Genomic DNA, 22,090 nt, shown 5'->3' on the forward strand with positions numbered 1-22,090 from the left:
GAGATAATAATTCTTAAAAGCTAGTATAAATATTTTTATTTTAAGGGTTTTATTTTCACATTTTCAAGCAGAAATAGAGCCAGAACTGCATTTCCCATGGTGCACAAGGGCTGCCTGGGCAGATCAGCTGATCCTGATGGTGAAATGTTCTCTATTTCCTGTCCAACATGCATGGAAATCACTCGTGTGCACCAATGTCTCATCGTTCCTTCGTCAGGTGATTTAAAGGTTTTGCACGGCAATTCTCATTTAGAACAATGGCCAGAAACTAGCTTCGTGGCTGGAAAACTGCTTCCTTTGAGGGAACAAGATGTCGTGAGAGAAGTAACGCGCTGCAGCCTGCCCTGCTAACTTCATGGGAGAAGGTAGAGAGAATCTTGATCTTCACCTTTGCCACTAGACCTTTAGCTTTGTTTTTTTACTGAGTTACTGATTTTTCTGTACATTATTTAAGAGCGTTACCAGATCTCTTGCTTAGTTGATGATTATGTTCTAGCAGCTAATAAGTAGCTCTAAGTAATCATTATTTTTTAAGCTTTCTTTTTTTGTTTGTTTGTTTTATTCTTTTACTTGTTTGTTTTTAACAGAGGAAGCTTTCAAAAGAAAATAGAGCTTTTCCAGACTGAAGCTGGGGACTTGGCAAGAAAACAACAAAAAAATGTCTCCTGAATCAAAAAAACTTTTCAACATAATTATTCTGGGAGTCTCGTTTATGTTTATCTTCACTGCTTTCCAAACATGTGGAAACATTGCGGTAGGTGTGAATTTCAAAATATGCCACATTTCTATCATGGTTGTTTTTCCTTTATTGTCTTTAGTGTGCTCTCATGTAAGAGTTGCTTTACTTGGGATTTTTTAAAATGCAAAACGCCTTGACGTTTTGTCTCTTTTGTTTTGGTTTATGTTAACTCCATTGAGCTGTTTAACTGGGTAATGAATCAGTTTATATCTTTAACATAGGTTAGCTACATATGTAACTGATTGCTTAGCAGAAAATTATTGAATCCTGTCAAATGTTTGGACTTTAAAATAGCGTCTGTTTTGACACTTGCAGTATTTAACAATTGAATTGCATTGGACTTGCCTTATTTCTGATTATTCTATGTAGTCCTTTTAAAAATATTTGCTCAAGTTGTTATTATTAGCCATGCCCCTAGTTCTTACTAGAATGTTTTTCCTAATCTCACATACTTTTCTGTTCTAACAAGCTAGACGTTGAGGGGGAGTATGAGGATAGCATCTGACAAGGAGTCAGACTTCCACAATTGCTGGAACTGCCAAGTCACCTTCCATCAGAATAAGTAATTTACTGCTTTGGTATCATGTATCTCTTCGCATGCTGAAGCAAAATTTGGCATAACATAATCCATACTTACTATAAAAAACAGATTGCACTCTTACTACTTAAATTTTTAGATTGCTGCTGACATACTTAGCTCAACTCCTGTAACTTATTAAGCCGTTAACGTCGCTTTCCCTATTAGTTGTGTGCCTGAAGGACTGTTAGATTTCAATATACCTCTTGATCCTAAAGGTTTTATGGCTTCTGTTTTCTTGCGTGTGAGAAGAATCCTTCCTGAGTTCAGACATACGGATGTCCTTCTCTTCATTATAGAAATAGCTACTTAGAATCGTTCTTGTGAGATATCGTACGTGAGTAGGGCTCAGGGATCTTAGAAGTGGTGCAATGAATTCACAGTGTCTCTCTGAATTGGACCTGGTGATCGTGCAGTCATGTAATTTATTGTCACTAGAGTTAGTACAAGTGACTTTCAATCAGCTCTGCCTGCCAGTCCAACTAATTATGTGGTCTCATGATCACTAACGCTGATTCAAGGGGAAAAAAACGGAACAGGGAAATAGTGGTAAGCCAAAAAAAACGGAAACTCTTATCTGAAGCTCATAGGTCACATTAAGAGTATTTGGAAACTTCTCGGTTTTTTTCCTGTTTTTAAATGAATAGAATCATGTGTATCTACCTAAGAAAAGTGTCTAGTGTAGCCAAAGTTCTGTGAAATATTTCAAGGTATCTGATGAAATTATAATATAGCCCTAAGGTACCAGTTGCTGCTTCAGAGATGCTTCCCTGCCAAACATCTCCTTTGCCTTCATTGTGGAGGTCCTGTGAGGTGTAATTAACATTTTAAATTACTTTAAGTTCTTTGTAGAATCCATTAATGATTAATTCTAGTGTTTGATACCGACTTCAAACTGATGGAAGCGTTCTCACAGTAGAAGCTGGATTCTAACATATTACAATGTGTGATTTCTCCTCACAGCAAACTGTTATCACCAATTTAAACAACACAGATTTTCATGGCAGTGGCTACACAAGGTAATTTGCACAGCTCTTATTACTTTGCTCCTTGCAGGGTGAAGGTAGTGATAATTCCATCTGGTAGAGACAGACTCTTAAGAGATTGTAGCGTTCTGCTGACTTCACAATTTAATAACATACTTAAAGCTGTTTCAAACATAGGCTTCTCTGTAGTTCTCCCCTGTAGTTCTACTCTGAATAATGTCTCGTTGAACTACATATCTGTTTTGCATGTTTTCTTTGTGGGGAGACAAAAACCTAGGTGGTCATCACATTCTCAGCATTTTATCTTAGGAGATAAAGAACATGGAAGTTTTAAAATAAACAAAACTGCTAACTAAGGCCTTGGTTGTTTGCCCTCTGTGCATTTATTTAGGAGAGGTGGTGTGGATCAACTTCCAGGAAATACTGCAATGTAAATGTGAAAGGAGCAGTCAGAAAGAGGAGAAGCAAAGCCACAAGAAGACATTCATTTTTTTATTGCGCTGTCATAGACAAACTCGCTAAGCATGATCAGGGACCTTTTGTACCCCAGATTCACCTGTCATATGGGAAAACCTGGTGGTTGCTGCTGCGAAGGGTTTATTGTCTTCATTTAAACTAAAAATACAAACTGGCACAAAAGATATCTGTAAAATTTCTGTGGTGTATTTGGCAGAAGATGAAAACCTCACTGACAGATGAATGAGGCTCTGGAACGTGAAGTATGGGGTACAATATACAATAATTGTTGCTAAGGCACAGTTTGACAAATGCATATTGTAAATTACAAGACATGCTCACCTGCAATAGCTTGGGACTCTATTCTGTAGTCTCAGAAACACCGTACACTCTTGTATTCCCATATAGAGTGCAGTGGGTAACAGGAAAGAAAGGAAATATTTGACCATGGGAGTTTTGCAGTTATTGGAAGTGATATTTTGGAATTGACAGAACATTCTTAAATCAGTTCACTCATGCCCTATATTTTATTTTAAGTTCTTAATCATTTTTGTATTTATTTGTGTAGCATGTCCATTATTTATGGAGTATTCTCTGCGTCAAATCTTATATCACCTTCAGTGGTTGCCATAGTAGGACCTCAGCTCTCCATGGTTGCTAGTGGCGTATTTTATAGGTGAGTATTCATTTTGAACTTTTGTCTGCTTCCTTTAAAGTCTTTCCTTCATTTTTTCACACTTAAATTTCTCGCCATACATGAAGTTGTACTGGCTGAGGGAGGTGTCTTGCAGAGATACTGTCTGAGTGAGTAGATGTGTAACTGCAGAGTACTGCAGCCTGCTGGAAACAGAGTGTATTTTCACAGCTTTTCCAGACTTAGCTGCCTGTGGAGTTCAGGTTGTGGTCTCAGATTAAAAGTTATATAAAAGAAATCCTACCTGCTTGGTGGAGTAAAAAGTTATATGACCTAAACTATTTTCTAGTGTCACTTAGGAGAGAGTAGTTTAAAAGCAGCTAAATGAGATATCAGATTGTTAAAGAGCATTGTCCACTTTTAGACTACATTCAGTAAACTGATTTGTTCTATTCTAGCCTGTACATTGCAGTTTTTATCCAACCTACTACGTGGGCTTTCTACACTGCTTCTGTTTTAATTGGCATTGCAGCTGCTGGTAAGCATCATTCTTACGCTGCTTACTGTTTGGTACATTTACCCCTAAAGTATTTTTATTTCCTGAGCAATATATTCTGTGTATTTCAGTACTCTGGACGGCACAGGGAAATTGTTTAACTGTAAATTCTAATGAAAACACAATTGGAAGGAACAGTGGAGTATTCTGGGCACTCCTGCAATCCAGGTAAACTTTGGTTTTAATATATTTGTTGTTGTTGTTGTTGTTTACACATACTACTTTTTATGATTTTTATAAGAGAGAGACTGCATCAGAAATATCCTACTGGTTCCTTGGGTGGGAAGGCTGGGAGCAGCATTTCTGTGCTATTGTGCAATACAGAACATTGAAGGAAAGTTACGTATTGCAAACCTCTGCTCTCAATAGGCTAAAAGGTACTTTGCTGTGAGGGGAGCATTTGACATAATTACAGAAATCACGTTGATGGTGGAGGGCTGCGATCGTTTGTGTCAGGATGTGGAATGCACTGAAAAGCCTGAGGGTCCTAAGCAGCCTCACATGGGACCCCACCACACCCTTCCCACCTGCCCATGGGCTCAGGAGCCCATTTAAACTCAGCCGTGGGTCTCTGGGGTTGCATTGGAGGAGAGCTGGGTTCTTGTTCTGCTGTAGCTGTACCAGCCTTGTCAAGGCAAGCATGTGTGATGGTCTGGGCTCTCATCTGACCCTGCCTACAACCTCTAGATCTACCCTGCTTCCCTTGCTCGGCTGCTGTGGGGCTTGGCTCTACTTGATGAGGCACCTTCTCTGCTGGATATTATCCCCCTGCTCCCTGACCTTGCTGCTTACCGACAAGTTAAAGCAAAGATGCTCAAGCTGGACCTGGCAGTCTGAAAAGGGATCTTGTTGTTAGTAGTTCTCTGATATTAAGCTTGAAGTGCTGCATCAACTGAAAATATCAACAAAAGGCTTGGCATCAGGGAAGGTAATGAGAATAAGGTAGCAGATGCTGTGTTGCTCCTGTGGAGTATTTTGTGTGGTTGAGGTTTATGTCTTTTGGGGGAGTGTAATGTAATTAGAGCAATGAAATGAAAAAGTGCAAGAAGGTAGACCTGCTGGCTTGAAGAGAGACTGGAAAAACTGAGACTCTTTCCATTGGAGAAAAGTCCTCAGGTATTTATCTATATGATATATTATACTGGTGGGTTACTGAAACAGGAAGGCAGCAGGTGAGCTGCGTGCAAGAACTGTTGCTCATCAAATGGTGCTGTACTAGAGCTCTAGTCACTTGTTGAGACCAGAAGAGGATTAATTAAAAACAAATAAAGTGCTCCTTTACAGAATGGGAGGTTAAACTTTTAGAGCTTGCTGCTGCGGGGGAGTGTAGGGTTGGATCAGGAAAGGATCAGATGTTAATTTGCAACAGGTCCAGAAATGGCTCTTGAAGAGAGATACCTTTCACCACCCCTAATATAGAGTTGTGAATATTGGGAGATAACAAGGGAGTGAATTTCAGGAAGGGCTTTGGTTGGTGAGCCTGCACTAGGTGGCATAGTTACTGCTACTGTGAGGAGAGAATACTGGATTAGTAGAGCAGCAGACTGGACCAGTGGCCTGCTTCTTGTGTTCCTGAAGCGTCAGGTTCCACAATTAACATACTGGTGTATTATCACAGTAGCAATTTCCACAAAACCAACTAATTGTGTATTTTACAGTGAGCCAAATGGATGACTTTGTGAGGAATTGTGACTCTAAGGTTGTTTTCAATCACTATTCGTTCAGAATTACTGTATTTCAGGAAACTGTAGGTAGGAACAGAGAATCTCCCTTGAGTTGTTAGCAGCTACTTTACCATTGCTGGGGCAATGCTTCAAACAAGACCTATGACTTTTCTTAGAAAGTGTTACAAAGCCATCTCTGTAAATGTCTGTTTTCTAACCTATACCCTTCCGAAACTAGAGAGAGGCAATTTCAATACAGATTTCCTCATTTTTGCTACCACCTTGTGCCTTGATCACTGGAAATGAACAGCCGGTATTATGGGGAAGAATCTTCTACTGTGTTTGAAGTTTTATGTAGAGTAAGTAGTTTTCATGGAGAGCGACTGGCGTCTTCATTTCTTTCACAATTGCACAGTACTGCTTCTTTTGCATAGGATAGTGTTACTATGATGCTACAGCCTTAATCTTAGCTGTTCACCTTTGTCCTTTTTGTTTACAGCTTGTTTTTTGGAAACCTTTATATATACTTCGCTTGGCAAGGAAAAACTCGCATATCAGGTGGGTATTACTTATTTATGTGGGAGGCCATCCTTTGAAGTGTGGTAGAATAAATAAACAGATGAAGTAATGAACTGGAAAGTGGCAAGATACTTAGACAGTAGCAGAGATATTATTTTTTCCAATTTATTGTTAGATTGTTTTCAGAGTATGTTTTTGATTCAGTATTCCATGGTACTCATGGGCCTTGGATTATGAATGTTGTTTTGCTGCATACAATGGACTTTGAGTACCTTCTTTTAGGGTTTCATCTATGAAATTATTTGGAGTACTAGTTTAGAATAAGGTTTTCCGCAACAGCTACTCTGTGATTTTTTTTTGCTATGCAGATGTGCTTATGCCAAAATACACATATTTTAGGGAAGGGTAATCTGGAATGTTAGATATGCACACTATCCTGTTCCAAGGTAAGTTCTTGGTATAGATTGCTATTTTAAATCAGACTGGAGACTGGTTAACCTATGAAATAAAGGAAAAGAAGGCAAACCATCCCAGTTCCCTTTAAGGGTGTGCTAATTATTGGGCTGGCACAAAGTAATAGCAAAACAGAGCTGAGCTGTGCAGCTGGACTAAGAGTGGTGGCTACTGCTGCTTAAACTAGCAGTACTGTTGGGAGAGTGTGTGAAGAACTGGGTTTTCTTTCCTTGGAGTAGTTTATGAAGACTGTCATTAATACGGTAGGGTTTTTTGATCGACACTGTGCTAAACTGGTAAGGAGCAAAATAGGGAATAATATTCTTCGGAAGGTAGTGGTAGAGCTCATTGGTTTTAAAGTGAGTTTTCTACTTAAGTAAGCAAGGCAAGGTGGAGGTGTCAGCTAAGAAAATGGCAGTGGTGAATATAGAACAAAATAAGGTTTTTAATTATAGAACTTGAATATTGCTGGGAAACAAATGTTCTGTAAATAAATAGGGTCTGTTGCCCTGTTCTGTAGTGACCGAGTTTTCTTCTTTATTGTAGTGTTAATATAGTATCTATTAGAATGGTCAATTTGTTTATCCTTTGGAAGATAAGGACACTTCTGCTGTTGATTTTTAAATGATAGTTATCAGGCTTCAGAAGTACTGCCCTGTTGAGATCAATAGCCAATGTCATGTCTCTGTCAGAGCTGTCTTTTCAGGTTTCCCACAGAGAAGGTCTTGGTAGCACAGCACAGGTTAGTTTTGGAAGGTCGGCTCCCATATTCCCTCACCTCTACCCCAAAGGCTTAATGTTACTGAAAGTATTGGAGACACTTGGATCTGGTGGGACTGAGGCTCAGGGCATTCTAAATTTCATTGGTCTTTTAAACCACAGATGAAAGCAACTAACTATGAGGGAGTTTGGCTGTCATGTTCCTGCCTGTCTTTATGTCTTGAGACTCCTCTTTATTAAAAGAAATGTTGGTATCAGGAGATCTGACAGTATTTATTTAAAAATTCTTCCCTTTTTTTACTACCTATATAAAAATATTACTGACATATTGAGGTGAAGCCTGTATTCTTTTTATCTACAATCATACATGTTGTTAATTGATGTAGAGTGATTCGTTTACCTTTAAGGTAAAAGGGAAGTAAATACAGGTGTAGGTGATATCTTCAGAATTGTACTCTAGTTCAAACACAAGTATTAGCTGTTTCTTGGCTTCCACTCTGCCCCTGCTTAATGTTTGTAAATGGGAATGACTAATGTATTGTTGATTTTCCCATGCCAAAGAAATTGGTTAGTGCAGCAGAGCTGGTGCAAAGGGCAGCAGATACTTTCCTCCAACTGCACATTGTATGCTGTGTCAGTGAGATATCGGTGGCTTTAAGGCCTTTGAAGTTTACAAGCCTACCAGTTTATAGCACTAATATTTCTGGTACTGGTAAAGAGCTGCTTTTTTTTTTTTTTTTCTATCTGAAGGGTTTTGGGGTAGTTTGCTCTGTCCACTGTGAATTCTATAAGTCTTGAAAGATGTACTTTCTTCTGCTAATAGTTCATGCACTTCCTTTGTTAATTGGCTCCTCCTTGGTCATAGCCTTTGCATGGCAGAAAATAGAAGTGACACTCTTAAATATGCCAGTATTTTATTGGCATCATAAAACTGAGACAGGAATTTGCCAACAGCTGAGTATCTTTTGCTCCATGTGGAAGGTAAGTTAGAAAATGAGTATGTGTTTTATGTAGTATGCTTGTATTGGTTCTTTGAAGGTAGTTGTATTAGTTTGAACTGCTTTTCCACATCTAGTTATGGCTCTTGTTTGTTTTTCCGCAGAGAGCGATCGCAGAACTGTCTTCATTGCTCTGACTGTTATCAGTCTTGTGGGCACAGTTCTCTTCTTTCTGATTAGGAAACAAGAGGACACAAAAGCTCCAGGGGAGGAAGATTCTGCTAATGAAATCCTGGGGGACAGTTCGTAAGTGCTTATGGCAATAATGTGTTGTCACATGCTTGTTTGTGCTCCTACTCCTCCATGGAATGTCGCGTATGCTTCCCCCCTGAATTAGAAACAAATATAATGAACAACTTGTAGAATTTACAGTTTTAATAGAAAAGTGCCTGTATCTTAACAAGTGAGGATTAATGTTCTTTACATGACATTCTCAAGGGTGGTGTGCTGTACTGCACATTAAGTTTTTCTGTTTATGACTGCCTTTGAAAAGATACCATTTATCTCTTCTCCACCAATTATTATTAAATGTGTATCTGCCTTTCACAGTCTGTCTTGCCCTCATCAGCGTAGTTTAAAGGCTGGAATAAGCAGAAATTACTCCTCTTTATAGGTTCTTTTATGTACTGAAACAAGTTTTTTCACATCTTCCTTAAATATAGATATGCAACACGCTGATAAATACAAGTGCATAGCTGCACAGACTCAGTACAGTTTTGCCTGAGGCATCAGTTCAAATATTTTGCTTTAAGAAAAATAAAGTTAGAAAAACAATGGTAAGTATACTGGTTAAAAATGCTTTTTCAAAGCTAGCAGTGCTCAGAAGAGACTGCTAGGCAGGTTAATTTTTGAATTCACTAGCCTGGAAAGCAAATAAATTTTCTGATTAGCAGTTTAGATTCTCAGAAGCTTTTAATAATACATTAGTATATTCCAGTGCGTAATGCTAGGCTGGGAAATGTACAGAAAACTTGAAAAATGAAACTGCCTTCCCGCATAGCTGTACAATATGGTGGTGGTTCTTCTGTTTTGACAAAGTCATTTGTTTATCCAGGTCTGCAAAAGCAAAAATGACGAGAGCAGTGGCTGCCTTCAGTAAGTACTCTTTCACATACGGGTTGCTTCAAAAACCACTAACATCCTTTCAAGCTCTCAGCAATTCTGCTGATAATGTGATCACTTAGAACAAATCGCTTGGGAAGAGAAAATTGTGAACAAATAAGGCTTTAAGAATGCATTTCAATTATTTCACTACAGATATAGCCCTTCAGGGATGCCTACTTGGAAAAACAACTGCCAGATGGCAATGGTTTTCAGACCAGAGATGATGACTCGTGCAGGGAAAGAGGACTGAGTGTTGAGCCTGATAGGAATTCAGTTGTTTGTGTGAGCATTTGTGATTTTGAGCCTTGTCAAAATACAGCATGCAACTAGAAAGGCTTGGGAGCCACTCAAGTGATGTGTGGGCAAGTGGCTGTTGGTGTGTGATTGGTGTGAGCTGACTGTCGGTGCTTCAGAAGTGCTTCTTCTGAGTGAAGACACCATGCAAACAAAGCTTGACTGAAAGCAAAGGAAGTGAAATATACACACTTCAACTGCATACTGGTATAGTCCAGGAGGGGTGCTTCCTTGATGTAGTTTCAGATCAAAGGTACTTTACAGCTGCTTCCTTATATAGATCATCGAATAGTTGGGGTTGGAAGGGACCTTAAAGCCCATCCAGTTCCAACTCCGCTGCCATGGTCAGGGACACCTCCCACTGGATCAGGCTGCCCAAGGCCCGTCCAACCTGGCCTTGAACACCTCCAGGGATGGGGCAGCCACCACTTCCCCGAGCAACCTGTTCTGGTGCCTCACCACTCTCATTCTTCTTTGTCTAGTCTAAATCTGCCCCTCTCCAATTTATACCCATTGGCCCTTGTCCTGTCACTCCAAGACTTTGTAAACAGTCCCTCCTCAGCTTTCTTGTAGCCTGTTCAGATACTAGAAGGTTGCTACAAGATCTCCTCAGAGCCTTCTCTTCTCCAGGCTGAACAAGCCCAACTCTCTCAGCCTGTCCTTGTACAGGAGGTGCTCCAGCCCTGTGATCATCCTTGTAGCCTCCTCTGGACACTTTCCAACACCTCCATCTCATGTTGAGGATTCCAAATGATGTTAAGAAGAGCAGGTCACCCTTTGGGAAAGCTACTGCGTTAAAGCTTGTGGGCTTACAAGATAAAGGAAATAACATACAGGATATATAACAGCATAAAGGAAAAGTTTCGTGTTGTTTTATTTTGTCACCATATGATGGCAGTTAAACCCAACAATTTTGACCTGGAGCATCTGCAGTTCCCACTAAAGTTTGATGTTGTCTGCCTGTGACTGTTTGGTTTGAGAACATGGGGATCATCCCTGAGAGTTTATTAATCTTTTTAAGTGGGAATTGCCATGATCTGAGAGTATGAAAATACAACGAGCAGAAGACTGTGTGTTCCCTCTTTAATTCCCCCTTGCATTTATTACAGAAAAGGATTTTGGATAACAGTGTTTCTTTCAAAGAACAAGTCAATGTTCATTGTGATAAAGTCAATTTGTGTAATTTTAACCTGTTTTTGCAAAGACCAGAATGAAGTGTAGATTGTCTTAACAGCATTATTGATTATATTAATTTCCATTATTATGTCTTTACAGAGAAATCGATAAAGCTGAGCTTCACCAAAGAGATTCTGCTTCTCAGTGTGACAACAGCCTACACGGGTATGCAGCAAGCAGAGTGTGTAATTGCGTACTGGTGCCAGGATATTTTTTTGAGTTTTAACCCCAGAGCAGGATCATAGTTCCATTACTCTGCAAACATTACTTCAGTATTTCAAATAAGTTTCTCACTTATGGCATTTCTGTGTTCTGGGACATGTTTCTGTATGGGAGGAGGGATGCCCCTAAATCTGCAGATTCTGACAGATGTAGCGGTGTTTGGTTCATCGTGCTTCTGGGTCACCCGAACTGAGGATCGGGCAAAGCTTACGTAGCTGGTTTTTGTGATTCGGCCTTTACACTGGCAACAGGTTGTAGATTGTTTAATGCAGTTCAGTTGCATTTGAATTAAAATTATTTTTGTAAAATACACTGTGTCCCCTCTGCTGAAGTGTTGGAGCCTACTAACAGTCTTCATTTTAGTTTTGGTTCTATTGGGGAAAAAAATTAGCTTTTTTTGTCACTAGTATTTGCTGTGGCAAGAGCTCTCTTTAGTGTCTTTAGTTAAACCTGGTCTGGTATTTTTAGACCAAGGTATGAGTTGTCAAATACGTTTATTTTTGCCTTAAACTGAAGTTTTTTTCCCTACAAAAATATTATAGTGTGTTCAAAATGTTACTGGGATCCTTCAGATCCAACATTTTGAGGGTTTCTTGCTACTTATTTGGCTTAGGATGTAGTTTTGCTCATGGTCAATTTAAATTTGAGGAAGAATAGATGCATTTTCAGAGTCTTGACTCTTAGTCACTGTTATGAAAAACTGTTGCTGGCTCTGGTAGGTGAAAAGAGAGACTTGGATGTGAACAAACTAAACAGTGTTGTAACACTTGCTGAAGACTGCAGTCAGCTTCTGGTAAAGAAATAGTAATATTGACTATGAAGTCGGCTTGCACCAACCGCTAATCAGAGTTGCAGGTTACTTCAGAGCATCTCCAGTGTTGTGTTAATCCAAGTTAACTGAATTGAATTCCTTGTGGATGTTTAGTGCAATAGGAATGCAAAGCAGTATAACTGGAGAAGGGAGTCAGGTTTTGCCTGTTCAATCTGAAATTTGCCCTTACAGGTAGCCGGAAAAAAAAAAATTGGGTTCGGTTTGCAAGAAATAGCTGGTGCCATCTGGTGGCTCTCAGACAATAGTGTCAGGAAAATGTGACAACTAAAGCTTTTTATTGCCAAAATTGATGGTTGGATTGTAAAGACTGCTCAAAGATCACACTTTCTGAGGCTACGCAGTTCATAGACTCTTAGAATATCTTGTGTTGGAAGGAACCTTAAAGATCATCCAGTTCCACCCTCCTATGATGGGCAGGGGCACCTCCCCCTTAAACCACATTACCATGTTAAGTAGCCTGTGATGTGTGGACCAGGATATGGTGTACCACATTTTTGCGGTAGCAAAAGGTGAAGAAGGTAAATTTAGAAACAGTTCTGTATTTTGAACTGTTTTTCTTTGTTCAGGCATAACACTTTGTATTGCTTTAAATACACTTTCTATTAAGGAATGAGTATTTGTTCACTGATAGTTGCTCGTAGTCAGGTGAGTTGGAATCAGCTGTGTTACCTTTCTTCACATTAGGAAGAAATAAGAGTTTAAAATAAATAACAGTTTTTCTTTCTCAGTTGTAGTTCATTACATATAGAAAAGCAGCCGTTCATTATGGGAATCTCTTAAAACCGACGTGGGTGGAACTTGTGTGAAATTCCAAGCAGAAATATAAACTATATGTAGACATGGGGTCAAGAGAAGCAGGATGAAGTGCCTGAGGTGCTAATTAGTGATTGGCTTCTCTTATATTAGATTATAACTTATGAAAACTGGTGTAGGAGACTACCAAAATTACACAGTTTAAGATTCCCTAACTGCTTCTATTACACAGACATAGTTTAAATATATGTATTTGAAAGGTACTTCGGGGGAGAAATAACCTTTAGACATAATGGGTTTATTAACAACTTTCATAATAGTTTATCAATTTTCTTTGGTTTCTTGCACAGGTTTGGAATTAACTTTCTTTTCTGGAGTATATGGAACATGTATTGGTGCTGTGAATAGGTTCGGCAGTGAGGAGAAAAGCCTTATTGGTCTCTCTGGTATTTTTATTGGTGTTGGAGAAATTTTAGGTGAGTCTAAATTTACTACCTTATTGACAAAAAAGGATTGAGATGATGTAGTTACTCAAAATGGGGGGTTTGTGTTTCACTGAATTGTGTCTTTCAAGTTTCCAGCAATGATTATGTAAACAAAAGATGAAAGATTGGAAATAAAATTGTCAACATTGTTCTTTATTGCACTGTGGAGAGTATTATAGCATGTAAAACGAGTGCAGACCCAGGTGTGAAATACCTGTGACAGAATCCTAAGATCTTTGTGTTCTTTTTGGCTCAATGTGAAGAAATACACAAGAATTAAAATGAGAGAAATGGGGGTGGGGTGACAGTGTTATTAGGGAATCTTCAGTGTTTTGATAGTCTGCTTTTAAGTAGTATTCTGTTTAATTTTTATTACTTGTTAAGGGATGTGACAACTGTTTTAGATGTATTTTAAAAGTATTACTTCTAAATGGAAAAAGATTTTTCTTTAAAAAAGTTAGCCTGTATGAAATGAAATCTGATATTTGAATAAAATAGAATACAGGTAATGTTCATTAAGTAAACTATTATGTTTTTGTTTAAACTCAAGTAATTCAGTGTTTAAATTAAAAAAGTAAACCCTGAACCACTGTCTTTATGGATCCATGTTGCTAGTGAAGACATTCGTGGTTTTGCAATTGAGAGCTAAGCACAAGGCCATGCATTTTCACTCAGTCCTTTGCTGAAGGAAACAGTGGCTGCTGGGAAGATACTTGCAAAAAGGTTAAGTGTCTTCGTCAGCATCGTCTGATGAATGTCCTGCCCATGTTTTGCAGACACCTCTAGCAACCCAAAGGTTATATCATCTGGCAAGTGGGTCTGGTGGGTCTGGCAAACTCTTTGGGGCTGTTTTCATGCTTGCTGATCTTTCAATACAGGGAATTTTATAATCTGAGTTTCCAGTGTTTTGAGTTTGGTTCTGTTCTTTACATCTTCTGTTCTGATTATCCAATCTTTTCTGCCTGTGCAGGTGGAGGAATCTTTGGTTTACTGAGCAAGAATAACCGCTTTGGCAGGAACCCCATTGTGATGCTGGGCATCATTGTCCATTTCATAGCCTTTTATTTAATTTTTTTCAACATGCCAAATGATGCCCCTATTGCTCCGATGGAAGGAACAGATCATGTTGCATTTATGACTCCAAGGTATGTAAACTTTTGCCTTTGGCTGGTATAACTCAAGATGTATATAAACAGCTTGTTCTTCTCTTAGAAAACTTGAAGCTGCTTTTCTGTGTGGTTGCAAACTCCATAGAAAAGGCTTTGAGGAATTTGGTTGTTATTAAAGGTAGATATTCTACCAGTGGCATAAGAATAAAATGCATGAAGATGTCTGATAGCAGTTCTGTCACTTGCGAATTGGCATTCCTGACATCTGTTACAGCAGTAAGCCCAGCAACTGTTGTACAAAGTGTCAGGAATTTGGTTTATATTAAAACAGTGGGCTCAGTTTTACTGCTGCGGGAAGCACCAGCCCTGTGCTGTTGCGCTCGTTTCCAAAGACTTTGCATGCTCATGGTTAAAATCCACTTGATCTAATTGGAGCCATGCCATGTCTGTCTCTTATACCACTCAGCCCTGGGGAAGAATACAAGGTTTCTTATCTCATCATTGCAACCTTCTTGTGGGGTGTATTCTTGCTAATTTGTGTGAAAACAGTGTTGTCAGTTTGTGCAGCTGCTAACTTGCAATTATAAGCATTTGTGTCTGTGCAGGTGACAATTGATTTAACTGGAGTATTTTTCTGTGAAATGAATTGGAATTTCTCTAACATTGCTGCAGCTCTTAATGAGCTTGCCACGTGTCTTGGCTTTTATTCACTGCCTTGTGGGCTTTGTGGCTTTAAGCACCCAAGCTTTCCTTTAGCAGTCCTAAATCAGTGCAGAATTGACTGCAGGTAACAGTAGCAGAAATGTTAGCATTCAAGAAATGAAAATGTGATGAAACTATTCCCCTTGCCAAGCCAAGCGTTCAGCTCTTTTCCAGTGGAATTGAAAGTTGGATAACTTTCTTCCATTCTCACCTTCCAAACAACTCTGCCAAGAATAGTTTATAGATGTGCAAGCTGTTTGAATGAATGGCTTTTGATTTTTGCCTTGCTTTCTTCTTCAGCAAAGAAGTGGCCATACTCTGCAGCTTTCTCTTGGGCCTGGGGGACAGCTGCTTTAATACCCAGCTCCTCAGTATTTTAGGATTCCTCTACTCCGAAGACAGTGCTCCTGCCTTTGCCATCTTTAAGTTTGTTCAGGTATTATGTAACATGGCCTTTCAAAAGTCTGGCTGTTTGAATGTTATTAAAATACTATGTTTGTTTTTTAATGAGCTGAGAGAAATGGTTTCTGCAAAGGATTTCAGATTATCTTTCACAGGAGAGAAGTTTTTTTAGGTGGGTGTATCTTGGTGTGATAATGTAAGAAATAGCAGTTTGATTATAAGTTTTGAGGGGAGCTAGAGTTGGGACTTGTAGTCAAAAGGCAAGTACAATTAGCCAGACTTGGATTTTATTTAAATAATCATTCACTGAATTTATATTCTCAAGTTTTTGATGGAGGGGTATGAGTTAAAAGGGAAGAAGTTGTGTGAATAGTATTTGAAGAATTTGGATATTGTGTCACTGGGAGTTACCAGGTGGGTATGCAGACAAAAGGGATTGAGTAATGTCCTTGTGTTGTCAGAATGCCAAAATAAATGCATCTAGGCTAGCTGGAGACTAAATGGAAAGTCTTCGAACAGTAGAAATACACCTGCTGTATTTTGGGTAGATCACTTCACTCACAGGCATTAGTCCTATTTGGTACTGAATGTTCCAGGTCAAGCTCTGTGTTACAGAGGTACTGGTAGAAAAAGGATGATGGAAAGCGTTGAGACTGTTCATTTGTGGTCCCACCAAGAGCAAGTGCCGAGAGTAGAGGTCAGGTTAAAAAGTTTAAAAGCTAACAGCTGCTTGCTTCAAAAACATTGTCTTTTTTCCTTATACATGGCCTCATTTTTGTATCGTTCTCAGTGACACGTAAGAATTGGAGGTAGACACAGAATATAAAGATTCTTTATATGAGTTCTAATGAAAATTTTACTTTTAGAAAGGATGGATTGCAAGTATGCAACACTGCCTGTCAAAGCCTCTAGCTATTTTGATACAGAACAGTTTGTGATGCTGTAAAACTTGAAATAGTTTTCTGAATTTTATCTTAAAGGCTTGGCAGTCTCATTTGCAGACAAACTGCTTCAAGCTACCAGAGAACTGCACTTGTGACGCTATAAACACTTTTGAGTTTTGTATTTGCCTTCTGCAGTGAATGCTATTTAAATAACAAGTAAAACCAACATCTGTTGTATATCATATTAAGGCATATGTTGAGGTATAATGAAGTTTTAGGATTATATATCTTATATAGAAGCACATGACTGAGTTGCATATTAAACCGTGTATGTCAATTTGATAATCCTTGTATAGCAATACAGCCTGGGTACCTCTGCTGATAATCTTTATGTTGTGTTTTTCTCTCAGTCCATCTGTGCTGCAGTTGCGTATTTCTACAGCAACTACTTCCTTCTGCAGTGGCAGCTCCTGATCATGGTGGTTGTGGGCTTCTTTGGAACAATTACCTTCTTTGCAGTGGAGTGGGAAGCAGCAGCAGCTCTTGCTGCCCGTGGCTCGGACTACAGCAGCATTTGATCTGGACACCGTTCCTGGGCCGACATAAGGGAAAACACAGGCACGTTTAAGTGATATGAGAAGGTGAAAACATCAAGTTGCTCTAGAGGCTGAGATGGAGGAAGCTAGTACAAAATAGCCCTCAGTCCGAGTGTGAAACGTTGGTGAAAAATGCCAAATCTGAAAGGTTTTTTCTTGCTTTAATCAACTGGACCTTGTATGTGTGTTCTTAGAAATCCAGTGTAAGAAATGGAAGGAAATGTAGAGATCTATGTATCGAACAGCTCTGTTCAGAGATGTACCTTTCATCACGTAATTGCCTAATTTCACTCTACCATGCACTACAGAATTACAGTTTTTTTCCTCTTAAATTATTTTTCCTATATTCTGGTTCTGCAGACATGTGGATTCTTGTATTGAGTGAATAATATTTTTATATATATATCGCAGAGTGTCTGCACAGCTGAGAAATCAATTTATCATTGACTTTTTTCAACAATTAGACATGTAGAAGTATTTCTGTGAGGGAAGTTGCTGCCTTATTCTGTATCACCCAGTTTCTTGTTTCCTAGCTGTTTGTTTATCAATCTATTTCATGGGCTTAAACTTTGTCAGGTGCCTGTTTTTACTTAAAGAAAGTAAATCAGGTTGTAGTGTGATACAAAAGATTTTACCAGAATTAAGAAGTTACCCCTGGGCATCTAAAGGATGCAATCCTGAGAGCTCTGAGATACTGATAATCAGAAACAGGGTAGCTGATGAAACTCTCTCAGGGTAATGCTGTACGAAGGACCATAGGACACAGCTTTCCTCTGAGTCCCAAAGAATTTTCTTGAGGAATTTACATCATAATCTGTGTGCGAACGTTGTCGAAGAACTTTTAAAAGTACAAATAGACTCAATGTGAACTGTAGGAATAATCTTCCAGTGCTTATTCTACTACATAGTCTAAAAATACCTGAAACAGTTGATGTAAGCTGTTTCATTTAATGTATTTTGGGAAGATTGTACTGTAATTTTATTCTGCCAAATGTGAAAACAGGGATAGTAGCATAGTAACTAAGCTTTAGTCCAAAACTGTTAGATGTAATACAGGCAGTGAAATGCAACTCACCTTGGTTTTATGTCTGGGATTCTAGTATTCGCAGTTATGTTTTAGTTCAGCAGACAAGATGCAATGGAGAGCAGGTATGGAAGGCTGAGAAGCTGGGTTTGGACACTCCACGTAGCTGTTTTTAGGAAAGTACCATTCACCAACCTTTTTTTACTGTGCAGTCAGAATGTTAATGTCTTATCTTTAAAGATGAGTTAAAGCTGACTCTGTATGTGTCAAACTCCTACATGTCTTAAATATGTAGGTGTAGCCAAGGTTAAACTTGGTGAGGTCGTATGGCATCTCCTGTGACATCTGCTGTCACTCCTGCTCTCCCAGGGCATGTAACACAACTCCTGTGAAGCACAGACCTCTTTGTGCACAGTGGAACCGCAGTGAGGGATCATTGTACAGGAATATAGAAAGGGATTTTTAAATTCAGTGCAGGTTTTTGCTGTGAGATCAGTGAGGTGTTAATGGGAGGGTGAGAGGGCATGCCTGAATGTTTGGCAAGCAAAAAAATCTGTGAGGACAGCCAGGAACGAGAGCCTTGCATGTTCCCAGGAGATTTAATGAGTGATGTAAAAGAAAATGAGACAGAACACACATTTGAGTGAGGAGTACCGAAGCCATTCCAATTTGTCAGACAAACTGAAAGCATTCATTCAGTATTCAATCAATACATATGATTGATGTGACTAGCAGCACTCTAATGCCTTTGCTCTTATCCACTTCTGTTATCCTATAATTTGAAGCATACTATTTTTATATACTGAGCACTCTAAAAGGTATAGATGATAGGATGCTGCCAGTGATTAGAATTCTCTTGTTGCCGCACATTTGTGTTTTCTCCCAAGTATTGAAAGGGATAAAGAGCTTTAAGATGGGGAATTTCTTCTTTTACTGTACAAATCAAGAGGAAGACTTGGAGGTTCACTAGGAACAATATTGTCTTGCAGTACATGGGGGCAGGGAGTGATTCCTGGGTCTTGTGGCGATGACTAACTTATATGTGCTTTTAAAGCAATGCCATTTAGCTATAGCTATGTTATGGCTCTCATGAGGTTGCTTTTTAAACTGATCTCTTTGAATGATGGACTATGTGGTTCATCTACCGTGTAATTTTATCAACTTTTTTATTAGAAAGTAAAGAAAGTTGCTAGGTTTATGTAGTTTCAAAAAGCATTTTGAGAGCTGCTTTCAGGGATACTAATGAACTAGGACTTGTGGATTTTCAGTACCTCTGAATCTACTGCTTTACTTCCTTTTTTTTTTTTTTTGTTCTGCTTGCTCTGACTCAATATCTCATAATACTAAAATGCTGTTCAGAGCTATTTATTGGGTCATTAAAGTGAAGTAGTATTGTTCTGTGACAAGTTTTACAAGAAATCATGAAATTATCAAAACTGCATCATGAATAGCCAATTTTTTTGCTATTAACTGTACAAGTATTGCTTTTGACATTCGATCTTAAGAGACAGTTCTCAGTTAGTCAAGCTGATGACACATGATTGCTTTTCACTTACTTGTATTTCTTTGATCTGTGGGGAGGTGAAAAATCCATCCAGCTATACACAATTGTTAGTTTGGTCAGAATTTTTGGTATAGCAGTGTAAAGAACAGTAATGCTGACATCCACTTATGTTTCAATATCTTAATCTTTTTATCAGCATTTTCCAGCCCTGAAACTGCACCCCATTCACTTCACCTCCTTGGCCTTGGAAAAGTTTTGGGTTAATCTGAATTGGGAGCTTGCTGTTCAGATAAGTGGGATTTGGAAAAAAAGGCTTTTGCTGTATTTGTGGTATTGTGGGTTTGTTTTGCAGTAGGGATTTTATCTTTATAAGCAAAATTACACATGAAGTTGCTTGGGCTTATTGAAAAGAAGTCTTTCATTTGTTTTTTTTCTCTTATCTTTTTAGATTGTTTCTAAGGTTTAATATCTTGACATATCACATCCCCAAGTTTTTCAAACAAATGCTAAAGAGGAAATGAAAACTGATATTCTTGACAGCTGAGTGCCAAAGAAGCTGCTGCAAAGTAGTCCTTAACGTGTGTCAGAAGCACCTGTATTTTTATCTTGCCAGCTGGTTTTCATTTTGATGTATGAAAGTATGGAAAGAGAATCTCTGCAGCTGTGGACCTTGTTCATAATTGTCTGTTGTTAATTCTGTTGAAAACAATCTATGTTAGTGAGTTGTGATAAAGAGCCATTTATAAAGTGTTCTTTGTTAGTAATGTATAAATGTCTGCACATACAGTTAAACTCATAACGGATATTAAAAAAAAATCATAACCTTTAGTGACCATTTTAAACTATGCTGGAAAGAACTTCCTGGAGGGGTTTGTTGGTATAAGTTTATGGAAAAATAAGTGTAGAAACTCATGAATTCAGGACTGTGTGTCAGGGAACCAGACTGGGAAAGCTCCATTTGACTGACTTTGAACTCCACAAGTTTACTTCAGGTGGGGAGTGTGGTTCCATGGGCACCAACCTGTCTAAGTGCCAGTAATTGCTGCTGCAGAGGTTGTGTAGCAGCTTGCCAGAAGAGTGGGTGTGTAGGAGAGAACCTCAAAGATGGTTTTCTAGGGCACGGATTGTTTCCTGTCGGTATAAATAGGAACAACTGTGTTCAACAACTGTGTTCAATGTCATGCCAGTAGGCATGGTGCTGTGACTCAAATGGTGCAAGTATCTTTTTTAAGACAGGATCTTACAATCATTAGCATAAATCTTTCTAGTGAAATGTGTTCTTGAAGACTTTATCCACACCACTGTTTTCCTTGGAGGGCTTCTAGCCCCATGTAATGAATGGCAGCTGTAGTTAACACCATGTTTTCCTTGTTACCTGTTAGGTCTTGTAATGTGCTGGCTGAAATATTAAAAAATGGGAGGGTTTAAAGACAGATATAAAGTCAAAGCCAGTTGCTTAATGGGATGCTTGCCAATCTGGTACAACCACACTGGTTCAGGAGCTAAAACCACCAGAGGAGGCTCGTGTAGTTTTTATGGATAGAATCAGAAGTTTTTGTGGATAGAATCAGAATGAGGCTTTGATAAGCTTAACTTCAGGGGTCGTGTTAGCACCGCAGAGAAGGGGGAGAGTGTGGGGAAACCATCCTTTAAGTGCAATAGAAAGCAAATCTGGAAAGGAGTAATTCTTAGTGGGTATGTGAAGGGGATGCTCTGTTCAATTGAGTGGGAATTTGGCTGCTGCTGCCATCAACTCCATTCTTATTTGTTTCATCCTTTCTCCGCTATCTTATTTCAGCTGTTGATGTGTCTCCCTCCAAGCTATCCTTTTTTTGTTTACATTTTGATACTGTGCAGAAGTCTAATTAAAATGATTGAAACTTTTTTACTTTAATAAAAGGTGTCTTTGGGTTAGAATTGGTGATAATTGAGAACAACCTCACACAGTGATTATCTTAATGAAAATGCTGATTTCAAGTGTTTCAAGCGAGTTCCTGACTCTGCTCTATTTCATTTCATGGTCACAGCCATGCAAATAAAAGCAAATCACAGACAATGCTTTTGTTAATATACTGGTTGTCAGAATTATTCTTGTCATGCCAGGGGCTTTCAGAAAGGGAGATGCAGTCTTAACTGATGGGGCTCAGAATGCTTTGTGCACCTGTAAGGGTCTGCTTAGGGAAATTAAAGTGGTTTAGTGCTAAACAGCTCTCTCGAACCACTTAATTCCAGGCCTAGCATAGACAACTGAAATGGCTTAGGGAAATCAGAATGATGCAGTCCTGCCCTGTTTGAGAGCCCATCTTAAGAAAACTGCTGCTGTTATTGAGAGAAGAATGTGTCTAATGTATTTTTTTTTTGATATGAGTTCCTCTCCCACTATCCTTTCTCACAACTTGAGGTGTTTTTCTCTTAACTCGAATATTGCACGTCTGAAAGACTCCACAAATTTAATCAGAATTGCGGAGTATCTGGGTCCTGTTCATCTAAAATTAAATGTAGATGCAGGGAGCCATTGTCAGTCAATCTCTGTGGCTAAAAAGCACCATTCAGTCCTGGCTTCAGTCGTGATGAAAGGACATGGTTGGACTCAATGATCCGGTGGGTCTTTTCCAACCTGGTGATTCTATGATTCTATGACATGGGGGAGCAGTAGGGAACAGCTTTGCTGGCCATCGTGTGGCTGGATGGTGAGGAAGAA

General features: G+C 38.9%; 1 protein-coding gene across 2 annotated transcripts; it reads left to right on the forward strand.

The window, feature by feature from the left end:
* The first annotated feature begins 142 nt into the window (after window positions 1-142).
* MFSD11 (major facilitator superfamily domain containing 11) lies at window positions 143-21,603 on the forward strand. Of its 2 annotated transcripts, none has more exons than XM_069872413.1 (14): window positions 143-365; window positions 588-754; window positions 2,280-2,335; window positions 3,327-3,434; window positions 3,851-3,930; window positions 4,020-4,116; window positions 6,112-6,170; window positions 8,407-8,548; window positions 9,357-9,397; window positions 10,976-11,041; window positions 13,034-13,159; window positions 14,139-14,313; window positions 15,280-15,415; window positions 16,676-21,603. In XM_069872413.1, exons 2-14 carry the CDS (start codon window positions 659-661, stop codon window positions 16,841-16,843), a joined length of 1,350 nt encoding a protein of 449 aa, XP_069728514.1. In that variant the 5' UTR covers window positions 143-365; window positions 588-658; the 3' UTR covers window positions 16,844-21,603. The 2 variants fall into 2 exon arrangements, with proteins under 2 accessions (XP_069728514.1, XP_069728515.1); XM_069872414.1 differs by having other exon boundaries at window positions 147-217.
* The last annotated feature ends 487 nt before the right edge of the window (window positions 21,604-22,090 follow it).

This window comes from Phaenicophaeus curvirostris, chromosome 19 (genome assembly GCF_032191515.1).
Source record: "Phaenicophaeus curvirostris isolate KB17595 chromosome 19, BPBGC_Pcur_1.0, whole genome shotgun sequence".
Lineage (NCBI taxonomy): Eukaryota > Metazoa > Chordata > Aves > Cuculiformes > Cuculidae > Phaenicophaeus > Phaenicophaeus curvirostris.